Source organism: Sciurus carolinensis, chromosome 17 (assembly GCF_902686445.1).
Source record: "Sciurus carolinensis chromosome 17, mSciCar1.2, whole genome shotgun sequence".
Lineage (NCBI taxonomy): Eukaryota > Metazoa > Chordata > Mammalia > Rodentia > Sciuridae > Sciurus > Sciurus carolinensis.
In genome coordinates, this window is record NC_062229.1 from 43,447,484 (window position 1) to 43,468,438 (window position 20,955).

General features: G+C 44.1%; 1 protein-coding gene across 4 annotated transcripts in view; it reads left to right on the plus strand.

Moving 5' to 3' along the window:
• Positions 1–20,955, plus strand: part of Thrb (thyroid hormone receptor beta) — a 376,546-nt gene that overhangs the window by 344,214 nt on the left and 11,377 nt on the right. For all 4 annotated transcript variants that reach the window (XM_047530284.1, XM_047530280.1, XM_047530281.1 and 1 more), the window contains exons 6-8: positions 3,739–3,886; positions 6,597–6,802; positions 16,628–16,774. In XM_047530284.1, coding sequence (XP_047386240.1) covers positions 3,739–3,886; positions 6,597–6,802; positions 16,628–16,774 — 501 coding nt within the window. The remainder of the gene's footprint in view (positions 1–3,738; positions 3,887–6,596; positions 6,803–16,627; positions 16,775–20,955) is intronic.

Genomic DNA, 20,955 nt, shown 5'->3' on the forward strand with positions numbered 1-20,955 from the left:
GTAATTGAAACTAGCCTTTTTCCTTCCTAAATTAGCCTCAATTCAGAAGGCTTTACCTGCCTTATTATGCAGCATTGAAATTCTTTTAAATCATTTCATATGGCAAATTTTGAATTCTGGGAGAGAATCTAATGAAAATTCCATTTAATACTTAACTCCCCAAAGTGACTCTCCAGGCTGAATGTGCCTTGAATACATTACCAGCAATTGACTTAAAGAGGGAATCGAGCCTATTAACCCATGTCCCTGCCTTGCTAAGATCAACTTACCTCTTTTCCCAAAACCACTGGATATTTGGGACTCAATTCAGCTAAGGTTTTCTTGAAAGAAAAATCATGTAGCAACCTGGGCATGGTGATGCATGCCTGTGACACCAGCAACTCAGGAGGTTGAAGCAGGAGGGTTGCAAGTTCAAAGCCAGCCTCAGCAACTAAGCAAGACCCTGTCTCAAAATTTTTAAAAAAGGCAGTTGGGGTGGGGGGTCGTGCTGGGGCTGTGGCTCAGTGATAAAGCACTCCTGGGTTAAATCCCCAGTACAAAAAAAATAAATAATGCAGCAAAAGGCAGATTTCTCAATGCCTGTGCCTGTATCTCCAGATCAGAATTCTGTTTCTAGAATCACCTCCATTATCGAACTAGAAAGGAGTATTCCTTGATGGGGGCAAAGTGTTGGGGGGCAGGCAGGTAATGACAAAGTAAATTGGAGAAAGGGTATTTTTTCAAATGAAACCATTTTTAAGAGTGGCAAAAGATTTTTTTTTCCAAGTCTATGTTCACATATTGCCTAAACATGCAATTTATTTTTATGGGGTAGAACTCTATTTTTGCTCTGACAAAAGTGAAATCTTTTGGCAATATTTTCTCTGCTGTGTTGTGCCAGTTTTTAATGCATCTTTTGTAGAAAAAAATTATGTTGCTCCACAATTATTTTCTAGAAAGAACCAAAGCTTAACAGCTCCCCAAATATTGAACTAGGAGGGTGACACTCAGCTCCCTATGTCACCGATTAGCACATCATCTCAGAGCACTACAAAATGGATCTTAGTCTTCTCAGGATGTACTGAAACATGTCTGATGTTCATTTTTAAAAATGATACCTCTGGTTACCAACAAACCAGTGAAGAAGTATAAGTCCTTATTACTCCATAGACCTCTCTCATTGGCTCACCTCAGAAAGACTTTTGTTGATTTCATTGTTTTGCTCTCGGTGTTGAACCCAGAGACTCAGGGAATGCTAAGAACACTCTCTAACTCCAAGCTGCACCCCAAACCCCTAAAAGTATTTTTGAAATAAGTAGCCAATTATAAATCTCTTCTATTCAAGTTTGCTTCCCAGAGTTAATTTTTGCCACTTTTTAAAATTAAGGGGCTGAGCATCTTTACATTTAACTGAGATGAAGCAGTCTCTCCTCATGTCCAAGAGTGCCTTAGGACAGCTCAGGATGGGGGGAAAGCATAAAAGGGAATAGGTCCATAAGCACCCAAGAAAAGTCATCAGAGGCAGGTGCAGGAAAGATAGAACAATGACCGGTGGAACAAGGCACCACCAGACTTTTTTCAGAATATGCAAAGTATAAGTTATTTCACTCATTCCATTAAAGAGTGCACAGGATGGCCTCTGGAGAGAAGTGGGGGACTACCCTTGTTCTGGCTTTCACACCTCACCCACTCCTTAGTGCAGACTCTTCAGGATGCCCCCAACCCAGCCCTATTCTTGGAGCAGCATCAGAAAGAATCTGAGGGAAGCCGGGCACGGCGGTGCACACCTGTAATACCAGCAGCTCGGGAGGCTGAGGCAGGAGGATCTTCAGTTCAAAGCCAGTCTCAGCAAAAGTGAGGCACTAAGCAACTCAGTGAGACCCTGTCTCTATATACAAAATAGGGTTGGGAATTGGCTCAGTGGTTGAGTGCCTCCGAGTTCAATCCCCGGGGCCCAAAAAGAAAGACTATAAGGGAGAAAAGGGTCACCCCAACTTTGGATGGAAAAACCGTTGTAGGAATCCTCACTGGCTGTCTTAGACTTTCCACCCACTCCTCCAGTTTGTGACCTGCATCTTACCAGTAATCTCTGGGTTCCTTTTGCCCTCTTCTGTCCTCCTTGGACATGGGGTAACAGGTGGAGGAGGGAAGTTCATAGGGCAGCTTACATTGCACTCCTGTGACCTATTCTGACATTGAGGCCGTGATAGGAGTTGCCCACCTTGAACACCCAGGGCAACACTGCTGCCCTCTCACACAGCTGCCCCATGAGTGACCACACGGATCCTGTAACTGTGTATCCGCCTCCCCTAGTCCCCTGAACTCTAGTGTTTAAGGATGCAAAACTCAGATATAATGTGACAGTTTTTCTGTTCGAACTTGAACAATGGAACTGGTAAAGGATTTACCGAAATCAAGCCTCTAAGTCTCAGTCATCCCCTACGTTTTCCTTTTATTTTCTGCTTTGCCAACATAAAAATCCTACATTGGACCTTTTCATTGTAAGGAAGCACTTTTGTGTCTGGGGAGGAATATGCAAGTGGGCATATGGACATCACCAAAGCCAAAGAAATTTACCCGGGACAATAAAAAGGTGGACTGAATGCCAGCTTTTCCAGCCCACAATTTCCCTTAACAAAGTAACAGGCCCCCTTTAAGTTTCAGTAGAGAACTCCTTCAAACTCGCTCATCTGCCAAGACAGAAAAAAGAAAGATTTTGGAGGGGCAAGGGGAGGGGAGAGACTACTTATAATCTGTTCATTTAAATAACACAGTAAAATCACTTCATTTTATATCATGTAAGTGGTTAAACGAAATAAGATTTGGATTTCAACTCCTGGGTTGCAGGTCAAGTTCCAGCATGAACTTACTATGTGATGTGAAGACAGATTGAATCTGTCTACGGCTTAGTTAGTTCTTTAATCCCAATGATGGGGATATTAAGAGTATAGCACCCCCCCCAACCAGGGTTGTGGGGAAGACAGAAACACATGGAATATTCGCATCCACGGCACTTTGCAATGTGATCCTCTCAGTGAGCGCTGCCAGTATCAGTTCCTGCAATTCAGAGTACAATTGCCAAAACTTGGAAATCATGTCCAGAAAGCTTCAGGTACAATCCCCTTGAAAATGTTATATAAGTCACCCAAACCTAGAACTGAATAGTGCCCTTCAGAAAGGAAAAACAAATTGAATTTGTGGGTGTATGTCTACAGACACTGGAGAAAAAGGTTATGAAGAGAAATGAGCTACAGGGAAAATGTGATAGAAAACCCAGAATTTTCTACTCAGTGCTATTGTTTGAAAGGCTAAAAGAATTGGTCATCTCGAGTCAAAACAAGAATTAAACTAAATTTCTAAAAGTACATCTATTTAATTGCCAAATAATAAGCATTAAAAGCATCCAGCTCCTTTAATTCCCAGTCTCAAGTTCCCCGTAGCTTAATTCAACATCATAACATCCTATGAAATAATTTATATTATTCAATGTATAGAAAAATAAAAACAAGCACTAGATTCTCCCATTAGCTTCATTTTCTTGAATAAATGGCACAAAGGTATTGACCCCATAGACCTATGACATCTCCTTTAGCTCTTGGGGGCCCCCATTTTACATTTGAGGATGCAGAGCTAGAGGCTCCCAATACAGGTTAAGGTCTAAAACAAGATCTCCTAGTGTTATGGATACAAAATTCCAGAATCATTTACTTTTAGAAAATATGAAACTTATCTGGGTGTTTTTTTTTTTTTTCCACATAGGGTTTCTTTAGAAGAACAATTCAGAAAAATCTCCATCCATCCTATTCCTGTAAATATGAAGGAAAATGTGTTATAGACAAAGTCACGCGAAATCAGTGCCAGGAATGTCGCTTTAAGAAATGCATCTATGTTGGCATGGCAACAGATTGTAAGTAGATCTTCATTTGCTACCTCTTCGAGGAGTGTTGACTGGGGAAGGGTTTGGTGCAAGATCAACCAGACAGAAAAGCAAACAGGAACTTGTGTGGATGGAAAGGGGGCAACCTGGTATTCCCATTCACTCCTCCCTCTCCATACCCAGGCTTAGCGCTGAGAGGGAGGTAGGAGCCGGGGCCCCATGCCCCATCCTACTTCTGTCTTATCAACTCTCAAAGTATCCAGATGATGGCAAGGGGTTCACTTATCCCTGCTGTGCATGCGGCAACAGTTTGCAGCACATTACAAAGGAGAGGTCTTGTCCACTGACCTTGCTAAGTAACTTTTCATATCCAGGGTTCAGTTGGAGAGAGCCCAGGGGATTTGTCCTCTTATTATTTTTTCAAGCGCAGAAATCGGAATTTATGTTATGGGCATTCTGAGAGACGGGGCACTGGTGGAAAACATCACGTTCAAGAATTTCTGGAGAATTCAGTCAAGTGCTCTTGCATGAGTCATCTCTCGGTGGCTCGCTTGTATTTTTAGCCATAAAGATATCCGAGTCGAAGTTGTCCTGCCCAGTTTTCCGAGTGCCACAGCATATGGTGATGAGATTAGCCCTTGGGGGGGTCTCTCCTCCCCACACTGTGCAAGGGATTTACACCAGTCACTTTAATTAATCATAAAAAGAATAATCGTGTCAGTCAGTACATGCAGCTTCCCTTCCACCAGGCTTCAGTATCAGTGACTTCTACAGCCATAACATTTTGCACATCCGTGAGTGATTGCTACTGTTCGCTAAAAATTAAAAAGGAAAACCAAGGAAAGAGGAAAAAAAAAAGAAAAAAATGCAATGAGGCTTTTTCCTGATATAAGAGGAAATCCTCATGGATTACGTTTATATGATAAATAGAATTCTCTCAGGAGGAATAAAAAAAAAATCTATGAAATGTCCTGCTTTGCTTGATAAGCAGAGTAGAGAACCTTCCAAAAAGGAAGAGGGCTGGGTTAGTTAGGGTGTTAGGCTGGAAATCCCGAGTTAATCCCCACCTCTGGCTGTGAATGTTCCTTATCTTTTAAAGACTTTAGCCCTTGCCAACAATATGCCCGATAAGAATGTGTGAATATGATTGACTTGGAACAAAATGCTTAAATATGTCACTACAAAGAAACGTTATTACTGAATATCCATTTCATTGTTTCATTGGGAAGTTTAAGATAAGAAAATGTATGGGGTTAAAAAACCCAGTGTTAATCCGACTGTGGAAATACAGTCTGAGTGTCTCTTCCTGCTCACGAGGCACGTTAAGAGCTCAGGCATGATAATCAGAAAAACTCCTGTTCAAGTCCCAGAACTGCCACTAGCTAGCTGTGTGACCTCCATCATTGACCCTCAGGTTTCCCTTCTCTAAAATTGGTGTCTCCCTCAGAAGAGTTGTGTCCAGGGTTAAACTAACACATATCAAATGCAGCAATCTCGGACACACTGGAAGCATTTGGGCAATGGAGCTAGGGGTGTTATCACCCTTTAGTAAGTGAACCAAATGACATTAACAGGCTCATTCACATTTTCCCCACCTATAAAAGCTCATATGACTTTGACAATCTAGTCCGGCCTGGATCATCTGGGGTTTAATGTCTATTTTACAAGGCACCTCAGTCCCCTTCCTCCTGCTACATCTGCTTATTTTCTTTCCCTGCCAAGTCGTCATGTGGCTCTAGAAAAATGATGAGGTAGAACTGGAGTCAGGAACCTGGGCCATGAGCTGAAATGGATAACATCTAAGACCCCTTCCAGTTCTAAAAATACTCTGACTGTGGAATATAAGATCTGAGCCTTTCCATTCCATTGATAGTTACTGAGTCTGGTGCAATGGTTTTGGTTTGGAAATTAACCTCGGAAATATACGTTTCTCTTTACCTGCTCTTTTTATTTCCCTTTTTGCACAAATGATAAAAGTGGTGGCTACATTGACTAAGTATCTATAGTGCATTATCTTCATTGAATACCTTGTACAGTGGGTATTATTGATCCCATTTCATATAAGAAGAAATGAAACCTCAGAGAATCTGAGTAACTTGCCAGAGGTCATGCAGCCAGATGGTGGTAGTGTGAGGATTCTAACCTAAGTCTTTCTAGATTCCAAAGACTAGGCTCTTTAGCACTGAGGGTTGACCAGGTAGAGAATAATGTATAGTGAATACCTGTGAGGTCCAAGATAGACCCAGCCATGTTTCAATTAACTCTTCAGGTATTTTTTTTTTTCCCTCTGAAGAAGGAATTAGGAGTCTCCTATTACTGCTCCAGAACTGTTTCTTAACCTGAAGTTTCTTAAAGAAGGTGGAGAGAATAGAAATCCTGAGAGGGAATTCAGATTGGCTAGATAGATCTGCCTGTGATCCTACAGGTAGTACAGATTATACCTCTCTGCTCTTTGCGAGAGCCACATTCTGTCAAGTTGTGGTACCCAGAGTCCAAAGTTCCCTCGGGACTTTGATGGGATAACCTGGCTGGGCACTGGGAGTTTATACCTGGGCTTAGGTTAGACAATGGCACTTTTCTACCAAAAGGAGAAAATGCCTCAGTGTGACCCCCATGCTTCCCTGCCCGGCAACTACTGAGCCACCTGTGCATCAGTGACCCCTCCATGGAGGCTCCAGGACATGCAGGGTACCCCGTGTCTTGTGAGCATCTGTGGGTCTCATCTCTCTCCCTCTCCCAGTGGTGCTGGATGACAGCAAGAGGCTGGCCAAGAGGAAGTTGATAGAGGAGAACCGAGAGAAGCGACGGCGGGAAGAGCTGCAGAAATCCATTGGGCACAAACCGGAGCCCACGGATGAGGAATGGGAGCTCATCAAAACCGTCACCGAAGCCCACGTGGCGACCAATGCCCAAGGCAGCCACTGGAAGCAGAAACGGAAATTCCTGGTAAGGTTTCCTCACACAGCTCAGTCTCAACTCTATCTCAACTCTGCTCGTTTTCATAACTCAAGGATGTGACCATTATTGTCCCATTTTATTGATAGGCAGACTGCAACTCGGAAGCCAAGAAACTGGCAGAGCCAGGATTCCAGTCAGGCCTATGTGAGACATAACCGCCATCCCTGCCATCTACTCTGTGATTCACTGAGTTCCAAAGCAGTTTCTTAGACCTTAGGCCTCAGTTTGCTATTGCTGTTAGTGAGACCTGTCTTGGGATGACTGGTAAAATTCAATACCTGCCAGCTTTCTTGGCTTCCCTCACATGCCCACCATACACATTCTTATTCCTCTAGGCTTGCTCCAAAGACCATTCCTCCTTAGAAGAGCCTCTAGGATAAACGTTCCATCCCTCAAATACATTTTTATGTCAGTTGGTTCCAGGGGCAGTGGTAGAGCACTTGCCTGCCCTGTGAGATCCTGGGTTCCATCCTCAGTCCCCAAATTAAAAAATTATGTCAATGAAAGTCAAAAATGTTGTATCTTTCTTCTGGGGTGGTGGGGAATCAAACCCAAGGCCCACGCATGCTAGGCAAGTGCTCTGCTGCTGAGCTTCATCCTCAGCCCTCTAGAAAGCAAAATTTTTAAAGAAAACAATGAGAATAAGGAAGTAGGGGTGGAGGGAAAACAGATTTTTCTAGGCCCTTGAATATTGATTGGGATTTGGTATTTTCTAAAAACGGGCAACTGTGAAGGCCTGCCCCCATCCACTGTTCATTTGGGCTTCATAGGGCTTGACGTTAAGCTGGGATCACCAGCCCCATTTTGTAGATATGCAAACTGAGCCCAAGGCCTTAAGTGGCTCACCCAGGCCCCAAAAGCCCACTAACGACTTCTGGCTCCAAGTCCAGGCTCTCTACCCACCTCGTTAGATGGAGTCTCCGTCCCAGCTGGTATCTCCCCATCTCAGAGATGGACCCTGCTCTTAGGCTAAGACATGAAGCCCTGGCATCTGATATCCTGTGAATCCATATCCCCAGGAAGCATCTGAGTGCCTGCCCATCCAAACAAGAAGATACAGTGGTATAATTGTGCTTGTCCCTCAATATCAACGTTATAATGCAACAGTGTTTTTTAAAAACATAATTAACCTTACAGGAAGTTTTTGGAAAGAAAAAGCTTGCACATAATCCACCTGCCGCAATGCGGCTATAATGAAAGAACAGTGCAGCATTTTGTCAATGGCTTCCACTAACAGCAGTGTTTAGCAAAGCCTTCTGCGACCCTTGCCATATGCCAGGCACTGTTCTAAGTGTTTTCCATACATTAACGCCCTGCACCAACCCTACAGGCAGACAGCATCCCCCTTCACAGAAGAGATGGCTTAGGAAATGTGTCAAGCTCCCACAGCTAGATGGGGTGGCGGTGGCAAATGCAGTAGGTTCCAAGAGCCACACTCCTCCTCACTCACCTGACCACCTGCCCAGACCTGAGGAGCCTCCCAAGGACACAGCGCCTTGGAGGGGCAGCTTCATAATGCCTTCCTCTTGCATCCCCACTCCCACCCCATACATCTGCCAGGAAATTCAAAACCACTGAATGAATAGACTACTTGTACCCAATGTATTGGGAGCCTAGCAAGATAGAGTCCTGCCTAACCATATCCCCAAATCCCTCCCTGCCCAAATGTGTCAGCCATAAATGGACATTTAGAAACCCCTTTCAGAAAAGCTGGGTGTGGTGGCGCATGCCTGTGAGCCCTCTGGTTCAGGAGGCTGAGGCAGAAGGATGACGAATTTAAAGACCGACCTCAACAATTTAGTGAGGCCCTAAGCAACTCTAGAGACCTGGCTCTAAATAAAATCCAAAAGGGGTTGGAGATGTGGCTTAGTGCTTAAGTGCCCCTGGGTTTAATCCCCGATACCAAAAAGAAAAAAAAAAACACTTTCAGGTCTAATGCTGCCTTTTGACTTCAAGTAGTACCCAGTGACCAATAATGGAATTCAAGCTGAATTCCAAGCTTGATGGAAGATTTGGGACAAAATCTGGACTTTTCTCCTGAGGATAATTTTACAATTTTATTTACTTTCAAAAAGAAAATGGATCTTAGTCTCGGTATTCACTAACGGAGATCACAAAACCTCCAGCAGTCACTAGCAACTTCTTTCCAAACTCTGAAGACTTTTTTTTAAGAAACATTGACGCTATAGAAGAATATAATTACTTTAGACTAGGTACTATCCTATGTATATGGATGACTATACAACCAGTAGGATTCTACATCATGTACAACCAAAAGAATGAGAAAATATACTCCATTTATGTAAGATGTATAAAAAGAAATCTACTGTCATGTGTGACTAATTAGAACAAATAAACTTTACTGAGCAGCTTCTATGTGCCAAGAAGTCAGTCAGTCACATTCCAGTTCAGGGAGACAAGCAGCTAGTGCTGAGTGCAGGGACAGCAGCATGGGACAGAGTGCTTGTGAACTGGAAGTGAGGGGACTTCATTTCTCCAAATTAGGATGCTTAAACAGACAAGGGCTCTCTGAGGAAGTGACATCTGAGTCACGTCTGCAAGTCAAGAAACTAAACCTACAACACTAAATATAATCAGACCTCTCCATGCTTTGTGGTTTTCTTCATCAAAGACAGGACATTAGCCATGAGAACCAGCTTCAGTTAAAGCCTTCTGACAGTTTTCATGGGTCTGATCAACTGCAGAAAGAATCAAGAAAGGTACGGCACAGAACAATTTGCCCTGAGTTTTCTTTCAGGGCCATGAGGTGATCCAGACCAGAGGGAGTCGTCTTCAGGATACTGTCTATTGAGCACTAGCTCTTACCCACCAGCCTCCCTCCCCCATGAAACTGATGTGAAATGTATCTTTTTGTGATTCCTTGATCAGGTCAAGAAATTGTCCCTCTTGATCCAAATATAAATAACTCCTTCTCTGAGTCATTGATTCTTAGAGGGGTAGCGGGGGAGATCAGAACTCCTCCACTGTCCCATCAATCTGTACAATCAATTGCATTTTTAGCAGCCAAACAGTCTGTACCTGCATCGGCCCTGCATCTTCTTGCGGAGGTGGGACCACATTCCTTTCACCGCCTCCCACATGGTTACAATCGCATTCTCCCCTTGTGTACACAGCCCATTCTCTCTCCCAGGGAGAGAATCTATTTCTCTCCCTCCTTGAACCTGGCCTGGTCTGATTCCTTTAAACAGCACATTTGGGCAAAAGAGATGCTTCTAAGACGGTGTCACAAGCTGCTTTGCAGCTTCCTCTTAGGTCTCTTGGAGGGGAAAGCCAACTGCTATGTTAAAAAATTCAAGTGCTCTGACACCACTGTGCTGTGAGGATGCCCAAGCTGGCCAGGCCCAGAGGCCACGTGCAAGGCAAGATTCCCAACCAACCCAGGCACCAGAAAAGTAAGTAAAACAAAGCCCTCAGATGATACCAGCCTATATGGCCATTCAATGGCAGCTGGATGGAAGACTGGAAATTATTGTTTCTGGGGAGGGGAATTTGTTATACAGTAACAGATAACCAGAACAGAACTCAATCTGTTGAATGTACAGTTTCCCTGGTCCAGACATATTGATAGATATTCCATACAAAGGGGCAACCCCAATTAAGGGCTGATGCTCAGAGTGAACCTTTCCCTCGTTTAATCAGTGCATTACTCCTGTGAGGACATTAAGAATCCTTTCCTAGAGTTGGCTTTATTAAATGGTATACATGTACTAAAAGGCATCTGGGGACTGAATAGGCTTTTATGCATTAGGGTTGGCACCTCCTGCATGGCGGAGTCACCACCACCCCCCTCTATGCTTTCAACACTGCTACACAAATTACTTCATTGATTTTTATGTTTTGATGTTCAATCTTGTGCTGGAAAAAATATTTGAAAAGGCCTATGGTGATAATAGTATAGTAATATGCTATGGGGGATTAAAAGTTACATATTATCATAAAAACTCCAAGTATTCATTTATATGGAAGAGCAAGTAACTTAGGTCCCAAAAGAAGCTACTTCATCATTTTTCACTCTAAGACCAGAAAAGAGAGATGGGTGGCTTGATCTGGATTTCACATCTACATTTGAGTTTTGAGAAAATTAGGAGTCTTTGGCCAATAAGGAAACTTTGGCAAAAGCATTTAAATCGTGTAATTGTCTAGTTTTCTCCAATCCACTCAAATCTCTGAGGCTACAGTAATGCCCAGTTTTGCCATCAACAACGAGCATGTGAAACCTAATGACAGATAGCAGTGTCTGCACCAAACAAGGGAAGGCTGGTCTCTCCACCAGTTGTCACTTCTGTGCTTCTGGGGGGGGGGGGGGGGGGGGGCGCACAGCAAGCTGTTTAACTTGGCCCCATCTGAGCTACATCTTGCCTGACAACATTGTTATTAGTGTCTGGTGACTTTGTATCATTATTCCCCTCCCTTGGTTCATATGCAAAGGTGTGGCTTTACATAAGACTTTCTACCCAAGTATAAAATATGACTTTTGGTTATGTAGAAGGAAATGAGAGGGAGGGGGGGTATGAAAAGTGGTGGAACAAGACAGATATCATTACCCTATGCACATGTATGATTACATGAATGGTATGAATCTACATCGTGTACAGCCACAAAATGATGTACCCCATTTGTGTACAATGAATCAAAATGCAGTCTGTAAAAAAAAAATTTTTTAAATAAATTTAAAACAGTAAAAAATAAAATATGACCTTTAGAATCGGGCAAACCTGTCCTAGTATGCCCCCCTCCCAGAGCTACTGTCTGTTTTTCCACATTCCCAACTGGAATAGCCCCAGAGAAGGGGCATGAGCAGCAACGTAGGTGACGCAGTCATGTGCGTACTATGAGGACAGGTCATAGCACAAGTACTGCCAAGTCAGGAAGGCATCAATCACCCAAAGTTACCACCCCAGAAGAAAGAAGGGGAGCCTTGTCAGAGGAACAGATGTGTGAACCAGACTCACCTCTGTTATTTTTGAATTGTGTGACTCTAAGTTGTCTCACTTCTATAAGGCTAGTTGTCTTACGGCCTTACAAATGGTATAAAAATAACATTAGGTAATAGGTCTAAGGGTGCTGGCCTATTGTTAACAACCATGTATGTGGTTACTGTATACGTTTTCCCTCCCACCCTTACCACCTCCCAGGAAAAGTGTGAGCCACTAGTCATGTCCCAAGTCTCAGGACCCTGAATCGCCATCTACCCAGGTCCTCCTGCCCAGCCCTTCAAAGGTACAAGATAACACCCAATGAACATTCAGAGGAAGGAAAGGTCCCATCTGGTCCCATCCCACTCTGCATGTGCCAAAGAGCTGCCAGGCCAAGCCAACAAGTCAGCTGTGAACTGACTTGAAGAGGTCAAACTAGCAGCATTTTTCCTGCTTACCTCAAATAATACTCGTGAAAGAGTCAAAGCAGAAAGCCAACTGGTCACAACTGAGATAACACCAGCCACCCAGGTGCTAAGCCTGCACAAGCAATTTAAAAAAAATTTTTTTAATATCTCCATTCTTATGGTCCAGAAGAGTCACTTTGACTTCCTTGTTCCACATTCTGTGCATCTTTAGCCCCTGTCTTCAGTCTCTCTAAGACATATCTTAAATGCTTCCCCCTATGTCCAGCCCCCTTCAACCCAAACTATTGCTGTTGCCAGCCAATTATTCCTTTGGCACACACAGCACCCTACCACTGTAACAATCACAAATACCCTTTCAGTGGGCATCCCTTCACATTTAGAATAAGCCTGTCTCCTCCATAGACCACAGGGGGCCAGCATAATGGGACTCCTGCCTGCCCCAAGTCCTCACTGGGCTCTACCTATATCAGCCTCCTGTCCCTCCTCCTTCAATGTCCTCCAGCTGGCTCTTTGACATTCTGCAGTCAAAGCTTGCACATTGCTTCTCAAAGGGGCCTTGACAACACCCTGTCACTTCTGGTCTTAAAGTTGGTGGTGAATGTATTTTTCTTATGTATTCCTTATCTTCTTCATGATACAAGTCCCTTGATGCTACATTCCTGAAATTTCAGCATCTAGAACTAGACCTGGACCATGGTACTTGCTCAATAAATATTGGCTAGACATATTAACACACATTTATTCATTTGCTTCAGTAATAAGCCTTGTCCTCCACCATTTGATCCAAAGACTTGTACATAACAGACAAAGATGCATAAGGCTTATTCCCAAATCCCTTGAGAAGTTTGTCTTCAATATGCACCTACATAACTACAATTAAAAGTGAAAGTAATGTCTAGTGCATGGAAGTGACATGTGAGCTGCCATGTGTGCTCAGCTGAGGTAGAACTGATCATCTGGCAAGATGTCTGGAAGACCAAACTTGAGTGGGGTCCTGAAAAATGGATAGGACTTCAGAAAAAGGCAGAGTCTAGAGAGAAGACAGCCAGGAAATGAAAAATCATAAGGCAAGTTGTGGGAGAGAAGTGGCATGGCCAGCTGGACTGGCCCAGCATGTTCATTTAACACAGAGAAAAGAAGCCAGAGTGAATGTTGGAAGGACCCCCACGAGCAAGAAAAGGCATCAGGACCCACAGAGGCCAAAAGCAGGCCTTCCCCAAAGGTCCACCTGCAACCCAGAGACCTGTCCATACCTGAGCTTGACCTCAGGAGCATAAATCCATATTGTGTATGTGGACAAATGGACCTATGCACAGGTATACAAGGCTATGAGCTGTAGTAAGATACCTACCAGATTCAAGTGATGTCAAATTACATATTGTCCTTACAGCTGAAAAATCCTAATGGAAGTCAAACAAGATAGTATTTCTCATACCTCATGTTAACTCATATCAAACATACACACACACACACACACATATATACACACATATATATATTCTTATATGTTTTCTAAATAGAATATATTCTATATTTGTATTCTATACATAGAATATATTTTTTCTTAGATCCCTGTACATATATTTTTTTCTATCTGATATCCATTATGGAGATAAAGCTTAATGATATAATAGAAGACTTTGTCCTCGTACGTAGTTTTATTCTAGTAATTGTATTTACCATTTAATATGCAGAGACTTCAAAGTTGTTTTTTCTACCCCAATGTCTATTTTTAAACAAAAAAAAAAATCTTGTGAACATGTGAGGGGTTCGTTTTAATTATTTTAATTAAAGTTGCTACATTTCCATGCATAATTTCAGTCTTTTTTTTCCCCCAATCTTTGGAGGGACCACTGGTAGTGATTCAAATACCCTATGTACCCACAGACTGAATGGGAGTCATTAACATCAGCATTAACCCACCAGCATTTCAAAAGACACTGAATTTCTCCTTTTAATACAATCAGATTAGGTCTATCAGTATTCAATGAAGAGATGTTTGGAGCCAGAGAGGCCAAAACCATGTTTTATTTCTAAGAATAGTCCTACCTATATAAAATATATTTAATACCTTTTCAAATGCATGCCCACTTTGATCAGTTGATCTCCGTAACAGACTTGTGAAATAGGAAGGGGAGAGATGAAGAGCAGTAAGACCTGAAGGAATCAGCAGAGGCTCCAGAAGGAGGAATTCATGTACCTTTTCCCTCAACTCAGTCTGAGAAAGAGGAGAGAGAAGGGAGCTGTCCTGGTGATCATTCCCTCCATTCTGTCTTCAGAAAGGCCACGAAACGGGCTTTCTGTGGACCTAGCATGCTAACGACTGACATTCACCACAAAAGCACCTCAGAAACCAGGTTTCATCCGCTTGCACCAAAACAAAAGCATAACACGTTTTTTTAAAATAATAAACCTAAGAACCTACTGGATAAAAAGAAGCCCTGCAAATATGCTGTGTGGATATTTGCACATATACAGCAGGTGCCCAAGTTCTGCCCCTCTGAGATGGCCTCTGTGGCTCCTCACCATCCCCACCTCCCCTGCAGGGTCTGGGCTGCTTCTGTTGACCCTGGCACTCAGCCACACAGTAAGACTCATCTGCAGATTCTCCCCTGCTGAAAGCTACATGTGAGTGGCAACAAGAGATATGTAGGAGGAAAAACAGTAACCGAGTTACTCTGAGCTGGACTGAGTTGCCCCCAAGCCCTTTCTCTCAGAGTACAGTCCAGATCTGTGGCACCAGCATGTCCTGGACACACAGAAATACAGATCCTTCAGTTCTACCCCTGCCCTGCAGAGTCAGAAATAGTGGGGGAAGGACCCAGGAGTCTGGTGATTCTGGGGAAGTTTGGGGATCAGTGTCCAGTCAGAGCCTTGCCATTGGGCAGCTCTATCATGACTCCATAAGCGAGGGGTTGGGTCAACTCACTTGAGGGTCTCTTCCTGTTCCCACTCCTGCCCACCCTCTGCCACTCTCACCCCTGGGTACTCCTGACTGTTCACTGTGGCTCTAGGCAAAGGTGGCCACCATCAGGCAGGCCACAGATCTGTGATCTCTTTGGTGACATTCAGAACTTCCTGGAGGACAGGTAGAGAGGTGGGCAAGGGCAGCCAGAAGAATACAACAGTAGAACGTCTTTTTCCTGGTATGAGATGGTAGACGGGGGAGAGCCTTGCACAGCGGGTGGGCAGGGGAGGGCTCCTGGAAAGTCTGCTGCCTGGAGTCAGGGACACCATGCCTGGGCTCAGGCAGGGCTGGTCTGCTGTGTTCATCTGCAAATCAGAGCTTGTGTGAGCCCATCTGACATAGGGCCATGCAGCAGAGGCTGGCTCACCTGTAGGCCTCACACAGATTGTGGCTATTAGTATCACAAAGACAGGAACGGGCAGTGGGAAGGGGAGTGGGGAAGACGGTTCCCACAGGAAGCAGATGACAGCAAGAGATATATTGAGGGAGGACATAGAATGCAGAGTGAGGAGCTGGACTATTCCCATGGAACATGGGCACAAGTCACCTGGGGGACGTTGGCCAGCAGGGTTGGAGGGGGGTCCTAACTAGAATACTGATCCTGCACCATCAAGTCCGGGAGGGGCCTGAGGAGCATCCCTGGGTGACACCCACGCAGCTGTACCACCCCTTTGAGCACAAAGCCATAAATTGAGCAAGTAAACCACAGGAAAATGCCCTGGGGGTGCTGAATGGCAAATTGGCCGCTCTGCCCTCAGGTTTGCACAGCTCAGTTCCCTACAGGCAGCCTAGAGAGGAACCCCTCGGTGCTCAGCTGATACCACCTTGTACTGGAGTCTGGGTGGCAGAGAGCAAGGAGCTTGGGTCAGAAGCAAGAGTGAATCCATACGATGCCATTTGCTAGGGATCACCCATCACACGCCTACGTCCCTGCCCACAGCTGTGCCCACCTTCCCTACCCGCACAATAGAGCTTCAAAAACACTATTCCAGGGCCCCAGGACTCAGGTATGCACCCTTTGTGCAGACAAAAGCAGACCCCAAATACCTGTCTTCTCTGCCTTCCTCCTCTCTCCTTCCTTCTTTTCCGGATTAGCTCATTCTTTCCTGCCCATCATCTGAAGAGCTCACCCACCTGAGCTCATAGGCCGAACCTTAGTGACACCACTTCATCTCTAGAACTTCAGCATGCAGCAGCTCAGGGCACAGGCTCAGCAGTACCCCCCACCTTCCCTCCCTCTCTAGCAACCATCCTGAGAACATTATCACTGAGGGCCTATTAAGGCAATGACCACGACATATAGCTTTGTTCCAAGACATCAATGGTGGGAGAACTCTAGAGTTTGTTAATAAACGAGGTGGAAATTGGAAAATACAGTAGCGAATCAGCTCAGAAGAGATCTCCTGCCACACGCAAATGACAGTGAATTTTAGCTCCCTTTGGTTTTGTCACTTAAATCTTTCTTGTTTCTCCTCCTTAGCCAGAAGATATTGGACAAGCACCAATAGTCAATGCCCCAGAAGGTGGGAAGGTGGACTTGGAAGCCTTCAGCCATTTTACAAAAATCATCACACCAGCAATCACCAGAGTGGTGGATTTTGCCAAAAAGTTGCCTATGTTTTGTGAGGTGAGGACATTGTTTTCTTTTGCATTGTTTTTCTTCATAGGTCCATCAATTTCCAGGAACGCTGGGTATTGTTTAGAGTTTAATGTTAATTAGCAGAGCTTAGTCATATGAAAACAATGTAAGTACAAAGTGCAAATGCACCCTGTACCATTGTTTCCCCACCTTCTCTAGTCAGCTTGTCCACCTGAGGCTACCAAGAGCCTTCCATGGCCCTGGCTCCAGGCAAATAAAATTCCAGTGACCATACTCAGATTTGCCCACATAAATCCAATCCTCATGACAGATCCACAGGGTAGGTTTTCTTAACCCCATTTTACAGATGGGGCAAATTAAGATCAAAAAGAATGAAGTTAACTTATTCAAAACATGGTGCCAGGGTTTGAACATAGGTCTATATTCTTTCAACAACTTATCCCAGGGGCTGGGGATATAGCTCAGTTGGTAGAGTGCTTGTCTCAAAGGCACAAGGCCCTGGGTTCAATCCCCAGCACTGCAAAAGAAAAAGAAAACAAAACAAAACAACAACTTATCCCAGCAAGATGGCTGTGTGAGGGTTATCTAAGAATTAAAGTCAAATGATCCTCACCAAGCAAGGCTCTTAATATGTCCTTCAGTCTTCCCTCTTTTCCTCTAAGTTCACATTCCTGCCCCATCTTCAGGGAATCCTGAAGAGCTCATCCACCAGAGCTCACTGACTTGCCCTTGGGGACATTTCATCCTTAACTTGCAATAGCCAAGGACATGGGCTCTGCAGTCAGCTGCATGGGCAAGAATCGTAAACAGGTTATTGAATATCTTCAAACCTCAGTTATCTCATCTTTAAAATGGGAATTGTAATAGCATCCACCTTAGAACCATTGGGAGATTTAAACAGGATAATATAAAGTACTCGGACAGGGCCTGGATTGTAAGCTTTCCTTACATTTTAGCTGCCTATAATACTGCAAAGACATTTCCACCGTACCTGTAACTGCCCTTTTTGAGGCAAGTGGGGCTGATTCTGTTTTCTGGAGAACTTTTTCTTTTGCAAAACTCCATTAGGTGCAGATCTATTGCTCTTCACACTTTCAAGGGGACCCAGAAAGATGGCATGCACAGAGGGCCACGTGTGGCTGTAGCCTCTTCCAAAAGCTATCTGAATGATGAGCAATTACGGTCTCAGCTAGAGAGAAGCATTTCCTCACCTAGAATGACCCCACGCTACCCTGGCTTCCGGCTCAGTCATGCCCTTGAGTTTCCAATCATGGGAGCTAGAATCAGAGCAACCATGGACATTGATGGGGACACTTCCCATTGCCCATTTCTGAACCTCCACAAAAGGCATACCCAGAAGGACAGGACAATGGACTGTAGGACATGGTACCTGCCCCTCAGACCTAACTGACAGAGTGAGTGAGAGCGTGGGAGCACCTGGTCTCCCACTGACTCCCCACTTCGCTGTGGTGGAGGTCAGGTGTCTTAGTCAACTCAGGTTACTGTAACGAAATACCAATAGGCTGGTTAGCTTATAAACAGCACAAATTTCCCACAGTTCTGGAGGCTGAGAAGTCCCAGAATATTCAGTGTCTGGTGGGGACCTGCTTCCTTGTTCATCCACTGCTGTTTTCTTGCTATGTCCTTTCATGGCAGAAGGGACTGGGAAGCTTTCTGGGGTCTCTTTGATAAAGGCACAAGTCCCATTAACGAGGGCTCTGCCCTGCCCTCGTAACCCTTCCACTTCCACAGGCCCCACCTCCTGTGCCGTCACATCAGGGATGAGATGGCAACAGAGGAATTTTGGAGGGACATAAGCATTCAGGCCACAGCACTAGGATATTTCCTGTGGAACTTTCTGTGCCTTTGAAATCTTTTTTAGAATTAGTATTTATGAACATTTCAGGGGGAATATTATAAAAAATAGCACCTATTTTCTGGGTGCCATGGCACCCACCTGTAATCCCAGCAGAAGGATCACAAAATCAAAGCCAGCAGCTCAACAAGACCCTGTCTCTAAATAAAATATAAAAAAGGGTTGGGGATGGGGCTCAGTGGTAAAGCACCCCTGGGTTTGAACCTTGGTACCAAAATTTTTTTTTTTATTTTTAGAATAAAAATAGCAGGTCTTCATTGCAGATTTATACAACATAATAGACGTAATGATTCTTGATAACACTGCCATCATTTTGGATCCTAATTTTTTTAATATTTGTGTGTATATATGCACATATGAAATGTGTTAATATTAAGGGATTTAATAAAAAGAACATTATGGCATAATTAACATTAAAGAGGGGGGCACACCTGTCCTAAGGGTACAGCTCATGAATTAACCCCCATAATTAGCACCAAGACCAAGAAACAGAACGTTTCCAGCACCCACTGCACCCACCATGGTAGGAGTATGTGTCCTTGGACAAAATGATTTTTTTTTTTAAGACAGTAGTATTTTATTTGTATCCAGAGGGTAGGCAGGATTTCAGCAGGCAAAGGATGAGTCACATCCTTCTTTGAGACAGATACATGGAGACAGATACAAGAAGAATTCAAAGATAAAATTTCATTGATGCAAAGCATTCGTAAGGGAAATTAGCATGGAAAAACAGGTTGCATGTGATCTGAAAGGACCTGTGCATCGAATCATGGGAGTCTGAATCCTCACTGTTCCCACTGGTTTGGATATACAACAAAATGATTTTTAATGGCCAAATGGTATTTAAAAAGATTAGGTTATTCATTTTCACTGAATATGTAGTCCATTTATAATTTCTTACTCATAAAAATTCACTGTGATGCACATTCTAGTAACTATGCCCTGCTCATATCACCAATTCCTCAGGGTGAACCCATGGAATTTAAGGACTAAGGCATACAGAGACCCCTCCTGAGACCTTCCACATCTGTTGCCAGGTGGCTATGGGGCAAGAAAGTGTGCCCCTGCATCTCTGCAGACATGCTTGCTTCCCCTCTTTCTTTCCAACTCAATGTCATCTTTATCTGTTGGATTGGTTTACCTGGACATTTCTCTGTCTGTGTCCCTTGAAGTCCAGTTTTTCATGGCTAAGGAGGAACTCTATGGAGTTTGAGAGTTCCAGCCAGCCTATCTGTCACATGGCAGGCACCCTTCAAATGCCCACCAGCAATATTTTCTAACAAATGTAAACCTCACATAAACCAACCACTGAAGAGAGATTTCAGGCTCAAGAAAGAAGCCGTCTCCAACCCCAGAAACAAGTACCCTGTGCCCTTATGTCCATGGTTTGAATGTGGGCTAGACCTGGAACTTTCTAAGCATGGATTGTGGCAAGTTTTAATCTCCAAGCTTTTCTTGGAAGCTCAAGGTTGTTTGTCAAGATTCCATCTCACTTTCAACCCTGATATTTTGTAGTCTCTAATTTACAAAACAAAACAAAGAATAAGGGGCCTTTCATAGCAAAGACACATGTATTTCCAGTGCTGGAGGTCTCCTTAGCACCTGTCGCCTTTTACACTCTGTTTGAAACTCAAAGGGAGGTAATAAGCTGTACAGGGCTCTGAGCTACCCATGGGGTGGGATGGAGATCCCGGGTCGTATTGGAGCCAGGGCTCTCTCACAGTTTGCTGCATCTGCAGTTCAGACTGTGTGCGTGGGGATTATTCTGCTAAGATCCTGCCAACCCATTAAACAAGGTTGGTGTGACAACCGGGGCTTCGAGACATCTGAAAATCATTGCCAGCAGAACTGCCAAAACAACAAGAAAGAACCCCCCTCAAGCACACCATCATCTTTGCCAATCAACCTGAGTGATACTCCACTGGGGAGACAGAAGACACTGTGAGCGTATCTGGGACCCGCTGCCTGTCAGGCCTGTGTTGGCGCCTTCTCCCAGTGAAGCATCGTGGCAGGTACCAAAGAGATGATTTGCCCACATGTTAAAACAAACCTCACCGGGATCCTACCAACCCAGAAAAGAGGTCTGGCCCCCATTTTGAAACCAGTGAGGATCCCCTGGCAAATACTTTTCAGCTTTCATTTCAATTTGAACGAGTCATCAACAGTAGGTTTTATAAAGAAGACTTCATTTATAAGACAACTTGAAAGATGGGGTCTGCCCAAATTTGCATACTTTGTGACAGATTTTTAAAAAAACAAGTGTTTTGATCTGATTAGTAATTTCTCGGTTCTCAGAGTGGGGTCCACAAACCTGCAGCATCAGGATTACTTG